Here is an 11,564-nt window from a genome sequence, read left to right on the forward strand (position 1 = left end):
AGAAAGAAAGAAAAAGAAAGAAAGAAAGAAAGAAAGAAAGAAAGAAAGAAAGAAAGAAAGAAAGAAAGAAAGAAAGAAAGAAAGAAAGAAACCACTGGGAGTGAGGAAGTTTAGAAACTCTCTTTGGCTCTGCCGCCTAGGAAAGACGAAAGAGTCTCCATTGTTCAACTTTCAGCTTCTTCCTCGTGAAAAATAGTCGTTGAGCTCAGAAACTTTTCGCTACCCCATTTCTTTCTAAGCGGTTCTTATTTGCAGATTGCATTAAACCATGATAGGTCACGTTTCTTATTATTTAGAGGGGAAAGAGAGCAATGAAATAAAGTATCCATATTAATGTTCAAAACCAGTGCAATATATATCTTTACTATAACAAGTGAGAAAACCTCTGTGAAGCATTTTGGGATTAAAGGTGGCTGTTAAAATAGTCATTTGTTTCCAACTTTCAAATAATTAAGCTTTTTGATATTAAATGTTAAGTAGCTCCAGCATGCTCCTCATTATGTTTCTTTCTCTCTCTCTCTCTCTCTCTCTCTCCACTTTACCTACCCTTAGGCTTATGAGAGGCCCCAGAAACACCCAACTCTCCATTATGATCCAGGCCTCCCACAGGACTTCACCAGTGACACCTTAAAACCAAAGCACCAGCAAAAAAGCAGCAGCCAGAACCACATGGACTGGTCCACCAGCTCTGACAGTGGACCCTCCACTCAGAATTGCTTCAGCAGTCCAGAGTCTGGCCAAGAAACTGCAAGCACCAGCAAGATCCCAGCTCTTGAGCCCATGGCTTCCTTTGCAAAGGCCCAGGGTAAGAAAGGCAGTGCAGGGAGCACATGGAGCCAGTTGTCTAACAACAGTAAAGATCTGCTTTTGGGAGCTGTGGTTCCATCCCCAAGCAACCGCAGCTCCCCAGCCCCTCCTAGCAGCTCTTGTGAGTGCAGTGGTCTCCAAACCTTGGTAGATCAAGAAGGAGGAGGTACAAAGGAACCCCCAGAACCACCTACTACTACAGGCAGCAAGAAAAAGTCGAGTAAGAAGGATGTGATAAGTCAAACCGTACCAAACCCAGACCTGGACTGGGTCAAGAGTGCCCAGAAAGCATTTGAAAACACAGAAGGGAAAAGAGAGGGTTACTCTGCAGATAATGCCCAGGAGGCATCGCCAGCCAAGCAGAATGTGAGTTCTGTCAGTAATCTTGAAACTGACTCTAGTCATGTCAGGATTACTATCCCCATCAAGGCACCCTCTCTAGATCCAGCCAGCCATAAGAGGAAAAAGAGACAGTCCATTAAAGCAGTGGTGGAAAAGATCATCCCAGAGAAAGCACTGGCTTCTGGAATCTCCATGAGCAGTGAAGTCGTTAACAGGATACTTTCCAACTCAGAGGGAAGTAAGAAAGACTCCCGTGTCCCTAAGTTGAGCAAAATGATAGAGAATGAGTCCCCCTCAGTTAGCCTTGAAACTGGTGGAAATGCAGAGAAAATCATCCCAGGAGGAATGTCCAAGCAGCGGAAACCACCCATGGTCATGACGTCTGCCACGTGCACAGACCACTCCCCATCAAGAAAGCTACCCGAAATCCAGCATCCAAAATTTGCTGCAAAACGGAGGTGGACCTGCAGCAAACCAAAACCCACAAGTATGCTTCGAGAGGCAGTCATGGCCACCTCTGACAAACTGATGGTGGAGCCCCCGTCTGCTTACCCTATCACCCCATCCAGCCCTCTGTACACCAACACCGACAGTCTTACTGTGATCACACCAGTCAAAAAGAAGCGGGGGCGACCAAAGAAGCAGCCTTTGCTCACAGTGGAGACAATTCACGAGGGTACTTCTACCAGCCCAGTCAGTCCCATCAGCCGAGAGTTCCCTGGCACCAAGAAAAGAAAGAGGCGACGCAACTTAGCTAAGTTGGCCCAGTTGGTGCCAGGAGAAGACAAACCCATGAGTGAGATGAAATTTCATAAAAAGGTTGGAAAGCTTGGTGTGTTGGATAAGAAGACCATCAAAACTATCAATAAGATGAAGACACTCAAGAGAAAAAACATCTTGAACCAGATCTTGTCCTGCTCCAGCAACATTGCCCTGAAAGCCAAAGCTCCCCCAGAGACCAGCCCTGGGGCAGCTGCAATTGAAAGCAAACTGGGCAAGCAGATTAATGTGAGCAAGAGGGGGACCATCTACATTGGCAAGAAGAGGGGCAGGAAGCCAAGAACAGAGCTGCCACCCCCATCTGAAGAACCCAAAACAGCCATCAAGCACCCCAGGCCTGTCTCTAGCCAGCCGGATGTTCCAGCCGTGCCTTCCAACTTCCAGTCACTTGTGGCGTCCTCACCAGCAGCTATGCACCCACTCTCCACACAGTTGGGTGGGTCCACTGGCAACCTGAGCCCTGCCAGCACTGAAACCAGTTTTTCAGAGTTGAAAACTATGCCAAACCTCCAGCCCATCAGTGCTCTTCCAACCAAAACCCAGAAGGGAATTCACAGCGGAACCTGGAAACTGTCTCCACCCAGGCTAATGGCCAACTCCCCTTCACACCTGTGTGAGATAGGCTCACTAAAGGAAATCACATTGTCCCCTGTGAGTGAGTCCCACAGTGAGGAGACCATCCCAAGCGACAGTGGCATCGGGACAGACAACAACAGCACGTCTGACCAAGCAGAGAAGAGTTCAGAATCCCGACGGAGGTACTCTTTTGATTTCTGCTCCTTGGACAACCCTGAGGCCATTCCATCTGACACCAGCACAAAGAACCGGCATGGCCACCGGCAGAAGCATCTCATTGTGGACACCTTCCTGGCTCACGAAAGCCTCAAGAAGCCAAAGCACAAGAGGAAAAGGAAAAGCCTGCAAAACCGTGATGATCTCCAGTTTCTGGCTGAGCTGGAAGAACTCATCACCAAATTCCAAGTATTCAGGATCTCCCACCGGAGTTACACCTTTTACCATGAGAATCCATATCCCAGCATTTTCCGGATTAATTTTGATCACTATTACCCGGTGCCATATATCCAGTATGACCCGTTGCTCTATCTTCGTAGGACTTCAGACTTGAAGTCAAAGAAGAAGCGTGGTAGGCCTGCAAAAACCAATGACACCATGACAAAGGTGCCTTTTTTACAAGGGTTCAGCTACCCTATTCCCAGTGGAAGTTACTATGCAGCCTATGGAATGCCTTACACATCAATGCCTATGATGAACCTGGGTTACTACGGTCAGTACCCCGCTCCTCTGTATCTATCGCACACGCTCGGAGCAGCTTCCCCGTTCATGAGGCCAACGGTGCCACCACCTCAGTTCCACACAAGCTCCCACGTGAAGATGTCTGGGGCAACGAAGCATAAAGCAAAGCATGGTGTACACCTGCAGGGACCAGTTGGCATGGGCCTCAGTGACATACAGCCTTCACTGAACCCTCCTAAGGTGGGCAGTGCCGCTCTTTCCGGCGGTCGGCTCCACAAGAGGAAACACAAACATAAGCATAAGCACAAGGAAGACCGGATCCTGGGGACCCATGACAACCTGAGCGGTCTCTTTGCAAGCAAAGCCACAGGCTTCTCCAGCCACCTGCTGAGCGAGCGGTTGAGTGGTGCAGACAAAGAGCTCCCACTGGTGAGTGAGAAGACCAAGCATAAGGAGAAACAAAAGCACCAGCACAGTGAAGCTGGCCACAAGGCCTCCAAGAACAACTTTGAGGTGGACACCTTGTCTACACTGTCACTTTCAGATGCCCAGCACTGGACGCAGGCCAAGGATAAAGGTGACTTGAGTAGTGAACCTGCGGACTCATGCCCTAAAAGGTACTCTGGCAGTGGCGGAGACAGTGGCAGCACAAGATCTGAGAGCTTGGACATGTTCAGTGAAATGAACCCTTCCAGTGACAAGTGGGACAGTGACATGAGTGGGAGTAAAAGGAGAAGCTTTGAAGGCTTTGGGACATACAGGGAAAAGGACATCCAAGCCTTCAAGATGAACCGCAAGGAGAGAAGTTCCTATGACTCTTCTATATCTCCAGGTAAGGAGAAGTTTTCCTTCCGACTCTGACTACCTAGTTATTTAATTGCTAAGCTTTGAATTTCAGATGCCAGCTACCTTTGGCACATTGCAGTTACTAGTTTGCAAAGAGGTAGGAACTAAATTATAACTGGTGTCCGTGCACATTTGGGTTTGCTGTGCATTTTGTACATTGCTTACTTTGTATTTACTGTCTTTCCACCAGCCTGTAGCCTTTGCCTAGGAAACTGTGGACCCAGAGGCAGCTCCCAATAACTGCCTAAGTTACAACCATGCCTACTTCTTTATAGGAAATGTTCTTCTTAGGCTCTTAAGCCCTGACTATATGGTACAGTTTGCAAGCTGGCAAAGCCTGTAAAATTTATTAGAAATACCAAAAGGACTCCAAGAATGACAAAACTGGACAAGGAAAAAAATCTAGTTTATGTGACATGCTGTCTCCAGGAGTCACCCATCCTAGGTGAGAAATCTCCTGCAGACTGACTGGACCCAATAAGATGACCGGTAAATCCTGACGTGTAAGTGATCTGAGAGACACAGCCTGGGTCATGTTGCCCTTTCTTGATCCATAGGCATTTAAAAAGCTGCCATGCTCAGACACCCAAAGTAAAGCCTTGACTGCATTTACACACTTGTCATTTCCCCACAACAAGAGGAAGGAATCTGTCTAAGAATGTTATGTGCTTCCCACGTCCACAGAACCTTTCCATGTGTCTTACTTAGCATGTCTACTGAATGGAGACTTTGCTCACTGCTCTCAAACTGAAGTGTACATCGCTGTTAGAAAGACTCTCCCCACCTTTGTCAGTTGCTGGCAGAATTCTTCTGCTAAACTTCCCACCCACCCAGATCCTTCCTGGCCATCCATGGGAGCCTCACCCTTGGCAAAAGGATCCCTGTGACCCTGGCCATGCAGCATAAAGATAAGACTTTTACAGGAGAACAGACCAGATATTTACTAAGAAAATGGTTAAAAAAAAAAAAAGAAAAAGAAAAAGAAAAAGAAAATCCATTTTTACAAGTCGAAGAAGCTAAAGGAATATTTTGTGTTGTCCTTGACCCAAATAGTATAAAACTTCCTGATCAAAGCCCAATTTTAAAGGACTAATCATCTATTTTTAAGATTTGGTTAGAGTGGTTCACCTCTGCTTATGCTGTATATCCCTCCCTGTCTTCTCTCTTCCCAGGGAGTCCATAATTAGGGAAGGTAAGAGCAGTCTGCTCATGAGAAATGAAAGATATTTTCTAGGCCAGCAGATTTCAGGAAGAAATATGATCATGAGTTAGAAACCACTTAAAAATCACCCCAGATTGCCGCTTGCTTGTGAGTTGTGGTGGTGGTAGATGTTCTTCGTTAATGAAGAGGCCAATTAGCAGTCGTGTCTCTTGCTTTGGCTAAATGGTCCGCACTTGATGCCTGCCCAAAGTGGATGTGGTTTTGCCATTTCTCATCCACAGAATTTATGAAAGGTGTTTGATTTGGTGCAGAGCCCAGATTAAGCCCACTTGAACTAGGGGTAAACTTGCACATGAGAAACCCTAACAATCTTTATCAGCACAATGAAACTGACCTACAAGACCTAAACTGGTTATGGACAGAGAGTGTTCTTATTTTTTTTATATTCTGGGCATTATTTAGTTAGAAAATAATAGTGGAAGGTTATTGCCAAGAACCTGCAAGCAAGAATGTTAACTTCATAGAACTGAGGAGCAAATGTCAGAAGCTAAAACCAACCGCTGTTGCACATTAAGTTCCTCAACAGTCTTATTGGTTGCTCTTATAATTGTTCTGTGGCCAGTTTTGGTGGGTGCTAATTTCATTCCCAGAGTTTCCCAGTTGAGGTTCATGTCAGTCAATGAGAGGCTCTAAGAGGGGCCACAGTCTAGCCATATTGCTTTTCTGTGTTTGCGTTTACATGATGCTTGATTTTATTCAGCATTCCCCCGACTTTCCCCCCCATCTCTCATTTGATCTTCAGCCAGAGGGGAAAGGAATAGATACTGTGACAGCACAACTGTGTGAAAGAAAGCTGAATTCAGTCTAAAGGATGGATAGTAAGCATGGTTCTGTTGCAAACTCCCTGTGTGGCCTCGTGCACGGCATTCCTGTTGTTTAGGGTACTATCTGTGCCTGGGTTATGTGAGTTATAGGGCCAGACCTCATGTAGGCAGTGCCTTAGTCCTTGAAGCTATTTTATACCCACTCTTTCATAACAACCTTCCTGAAATCTTGTAATACAGAGATGGGGTAGAGTATACCATCTCTGAAATATTTGGGACCGGAAGTATTTTTAGAGTTTAGATTTTCTTGGGATTTGAGGAATTTTTTGTCTATATAATAAGACATCCTGGGGGTAGGGTCCAGGTCTTAACAGGAAATTCATTTATAGTTCACATATACCTTTGCTTGATGGGAGCTTTAAGCAGTATTTTAATAACTTTGTACACTACACAAAGTTTATTCATGGTATAGAATTTCCTACTTCTTGTGGCACATCAACACTCAAACAGTTTTGAATTTTAGAGCAATTCAGATCTCAAATCTTCAGCTTATAGATTCTCAGCTTGTACTTTCATTACAGTATTACAAATCAGGACACTGAGAGTCAAAGAGATCAAAGGACCTGCCCAGGTTTAAGGAAGCTGTATCGTTTGATTCTGCCAAGCCCAAGGTTTTACTCACTGGGCTGAAGCTCAATTGTACACCGCCCAACTGCTTACTGAAACAAGTTCAGAACACAGGTTCTGGTCCCTCGCCCAGTGCACCCCTGGGTCACCCTTGCCCTTCCTGTACAAGTCCGTCTGTCCTCTGAGGATGTGTCTTCCCTTAAGGTGTGTGTGGGGTAGAGTATACCATCTCTGAAATATTTGGGACTGGAAGTATTTTTAGAGTTTAGATTTTCTTGGGATTTGAGGAATTTTTTGTCTATATAATAAGACATCCTGGGGGTAGGGTCCAGGTCTTAACAGGAAATTCATTTATAGTTCACATATACCTTTGCTTGATGCTTGCAGGAGAAATGAGGTTAAAAAAGGCATGCTTTGACTTAATCCCAGCCAATGGCCAAGAATCCTTATGGCCCAGATTTCCTAAATTTCAGCTGAGAAATATCTTCACAGACCAGTTTTTCACCTCTCTCCTTACTGAAATCCAACTGTCTGAGTTATTTTTACCACTGCTTTGTACCAGTCTCTGTGTTATGTTGTTTATTCTTTCCCCAACACATTAATGAATCATAATATCCAGTGGTTTCTATATCTATAGTGTTATACATGATGTCTTTGTTCATCTTGTTGACTATCTTAACCACATTCACTAACATTCCCCTCTCTTCCAAGGTTTGGCCTCTTCATGTTTATATACCCCAAGTCAAATCCCCTTTCTATTGCTGAACCCCAAAGCATCGGGGAAAATGTCTTTAGCAGCACTTGTAACCCAGTGTCAGAGTTTGTCAATACTTTGTGAAGAGCATTCACTTTAAAGTGATACACTCCAAAAAATGTGAAGCTGCATGAGAAGATATCAAGCAGATGAGATGTGGCTTCAGTTACTGGAAATGTTAAGAGCTTCCAGAAACTTTATATTACAGCAGAAGTTCTGGCTGAGCTGGATGATACTGAGGGCCATGATTAGAAATATGCCTCTGCACTTCTCACAGCTTTTCTCCTCTACCTTTTCCTTTGCCACTCTGGAATCATTTCTTTAGCATCTGCATGTCTTATTTCACATTAACTGTTCTTCTACAAAATAGATATATCACACATATAGATGTCATCCTTTAGCCTGCTGAAGACCAGATTTAGGAGCTGAATGGAAAAAGGGCTTTGAGCGCTCCCTGAGATCAGAGCTGATGAAAGGTGCCATATAAATGTAAGTCATTACCATTATGGAGAGAGGAATTAGAGAGCCCATTTAGCAATGGCAGCAGTTGCACACTCCATTTCCTCTTCCTGGCTTGGAATATCCTTCATTCTCCATCTCTGAGCCCAGCAGATGGCTGCATTGTCTTGTTAGCTCTCTCACAACAAACCAAGAGCTAGAAGTTGTACAGACGCCTTACCGTTTTTCTGTATCTTTTTCCTTCTGCTTCTTTGGTTTCAGAAGGCATTGGCTCTTTTGGCCTGTTTTCTGAATGCATACCATCTGCTAAATCTCCATTTATAAAAATGCTTGCCTGGGGCCAAAAAATGCATAAATAGTGGGAAGGTGCAATCTCAGAATTGGAAGAAGCTTTATCAGCCCCACTTGAGCCTCTCTGTCACCAGACATCGCTATCTCTTGCACCTGCAGCCGATTCCCAGAAGAGCAAACCTGTCTAGAGTTGACAAGATACAGTCAGAATGATGCCATTTGCTCTCCTAGTCAAGTTCCCACAGGTGAAAGTAGTCTACACCCCGAGAGATGTCCTTCCTTTTCAGACTATTTGGAAACAGTCTTTGTAGACTATAATCTAAAATTATACAGGTACTGAAACATCACAACACTGCTGTCCAGGTAAAGGGAAGACAATGAGAAGAATCAGTTTACATGTGTTACTTCTTAGTCAATGCCACTGTTAGGCAGAAAGCCTGCCCTAGTCCCCAGATGTCAAGTATTTGCCTCATATTGATGGATGCTGAAAATAATCCTGAGCTCACCTTCCACATATCAGAATACTGCCATGTAGGAAGCTGGACTCCCTTGAGCCTGACCCACTCCATCTCTTCTTGCAGCTTCTGTGTTGCCCTTTGCCAGTTCCTCTTATCAGCACTGAGTAGCATTTTGGGAGGCAGTCTCTGCTGTCACTCAACAGCAGGAAAAGAATACCCAAGCCAAAAGTAATACACAGAACTCCTCCAAGCACTCATCCGGGGGAGGGTATTAGCCACATTGGTGAAAAGTTCTGAAATCTTCACACACACATACACACACACACACACACACACACACACACACACACCATGTGAGGGAAGTTTTCTAAAACTGGAATAAAGGACAAAAAGGACTCATGGGAGGAGAAAATTAAGACTGGAAGAAAAGAAGGTAATAATTGGAAATCTGAAAAGTAGTCTGTGTAACTTTAACTCAAGTAAAACTCTGGGTCCTCCTGCAGGAAGAGATAAAAGATTAAGTGGGTAACGGGCTTCTGTATAGTTCAAATGGAATAATGAGCACCTGTCCATGTTTTACCTCCTATCCAAGATCTCTTTTCCTTTCCTTTCCTTTCCTTTCCTTTCCTTTCCTTTCCTTTCCTTTCCTTTCCTTTCCTTTCCTTTCCTTTCCTTTCCTTTGCTTTCCTTTCCTTTCCTTTCCTTTCCTTTCCTTTCCTTTGCTTTCCTTTGCTTTCCTTCCCTTCCCTTCCCTCCCCTCTCCTCTCCTCTCCTCTCCTCTCCTTTCCTTTCCTTTTCACCTTTCCTTTCCTTTTTTCTTTTCTTTTCCTCTTTCTTTTCTCTTCTTCTTTGTTTCTCTCTCTCTCCTTCTTTCTTTCTCTTCCCCTTGTTTGTTTTGTTTTGCCTCGCAGTTTCTCATGTGAGACTATGGCAAATAATAAATACACTATGATATTAATAATAATAAATAAATTGCTAACAAATAAACTGACAAAAATAACATGACCATACCTAATAGTTTATGATTTTAAAAGTCTTAAATTTAAATGCATACAATGTAATTTGAATATGAACACAAATACACTCAGAATAGGTACTCAGGAAGAAAATATTCAAGCCATTAGCCACAAAGCCAAAAAAATAAAAGGTGTTAATGAGGTTTCTAAACTTTGCTGGTCTGTATTAAGCTGTAGGTCTTACCCCTTGCATCACCAGCTCCAGCCAGTTTACTCAGTCAGTCTCACTTTTAAAAATGTTGACTCTCCTCAAAACCTGACTCCTGCCAACACATTGGCTTGCTGCTTATGTAGACTGAAACCACAATCATCATTTCAAAAATGCACAGGTTAGGGCACTAATATAAACAATTGTTTTGAGGCTGAGAGAGCACGTGCTTGCATTTATAGTCAGAATTAAAAGAATTTTAGTAATGTAGAATAAACACCTCATTTTGCTCTCTGAGGCTTAAGAAGGTCAAGTGGTTCATCTAGTTGGTTGAAGAGCTTAGGCTGGGAAGCTTAACATCAGAGAGAGAAAGGAAAAGAGAGAGAGGGACAATTTTTTAAAAAGCAGAAAGGTGAGTCATGGGAGAGATGGTAGACTCTGTGTGTTTCCTTGCCATGAGCAGTTGTAAAAGGTGAGCATCTCTTTCACAGTAATTTGGTTTCTAGACTGTCTCAGGGGACCCATGTTTGGGGCGGGAAATGCTCTTCCTGGGCTGTGATTGAAGTCATTTTTTGTCCCTTTTGTGTCTTCACAGTTGCACACACTTATTTTATTGAGTCTCTCAGGGTTCCTCCTAAGGTTTCTTTTAGCAAACTAAGAATTAATCAAATTAAATTTTGTAACCCGTAACTTTCTGGCAACAAATATTACAAAAAAAGACAACTTAAGACTCACAGCATTGTTTTTGCAACATTGACATCAGAAATAGAGCAGTTCCACCTTTGCAGCATGAAGTCTCTGGGCCATTTATCTTCCCGCAGCTGGCAAAAATGTCCCCTGTCCAGTTAGAAGTTTTTATTTATACCCCTGTGAGGTTAGGAAATTATGCAGATTCACATGTGGGTGTAGAGACGATACAGTTTCCACAGATGTGGCTCTGATACAACCTGGAGCCTTGCTTGGCTGGAAAAATCAGTACAGCATGCTTTTCAAAGCATGGCCTGTCACTAGGCAGAGATAAGGAAAGCACTTTTGGTAGGAAACCATCTCTTCACTCTGTAACCGAACAAGTAATGAGAATACTTGCTAAGATTGTAGTCTAGCCTTGAGCCTCTATATAACTCAATGAAAATTGACTAAATTCAAGGAAAAATGACAAAGACAAGAGAAAAATTTTAAATCATTTACTCACTGCCAACAATGTACTGTAAGTTTTAGTGCAGTTCTGGAAAGAATTAAAAATAAGCAACTCAATGTTTTTGCCAGCAAAGAGGTTATAATCTAAGAGGTTCCCTTATAATCTAAATGAAACCAACTACAATTCACAGTACTATAAAGCCACCTAAAACAGTCATAAGAAAGTCACAGAGAAAGATAAACTTGAGGCTTTTATAGGTGAATGGATGCAACTAGAGACCATATTCATAAATGAAATATATCAGACTTGCATAGGTAAACATCATATTGTCTCACTAGTGTAAGAACCTGAAAGAGTAAATAAAACTGAAAGGTGCAGGATATTGTGAAAGGGAAAGAAACTGCTTAATAGGAAAGAACTGGCATGAGGGAAAAAAGAAAGAAAGAAGGAAGGGAAATATATATATATATATATACACACACACACACACACACACACACAAATATAGCTAAGGTAATTGTACTACTAATTTCTATTTGTTTATTGAAAGCAACAGTTAATAATTTTCTGATCAATTTTGCATGTCTATATCTGGTAATCTGAACATCTACTTTGAAGATAATAATATGCAATATCTACAAACCTTGCCGATTTCCTA

The 11,564-nt window shown here is 43.1% G+C and overlaps 1 protein-coding gene across 1 annotated transcript in view; it reads left to right on the plus strand.

Annotated features, from left to right (window-relative positions):
* Positions 1-11,564, plus strand: part of Setbp1 (SET binding protein 1) — a 358,524-nt gene that overhangs the window by 251,936 nt on the left and 95,024 nt on the right. The window contains exon 4 of the mRNA XM_005373166.1: positions 553-4,015. Within this exon, the coding sequence (XP_005373223.1) occupies positions 553-4,015 (3,463 nt within the window). The remainder of the gene's footprint in view (positions 1-552; positions 4,016-11,564) is intronic.

This window comes from Chinchilla lanigera, unplaced genomic scaffold (genome assembly GCF_000276665.1).
Source record: "Chinchilla lanigera isolate Chin_1 unplaced genomic scaffold, ChiLan1.0 scaffold00001, whole genome shotgun sequence".
NCBI lineage: Eukaryota > Metazoa > Chordata > Mammalia > Rodentia > Chinchillidae > Chinchilla > Chinchilla lanigera.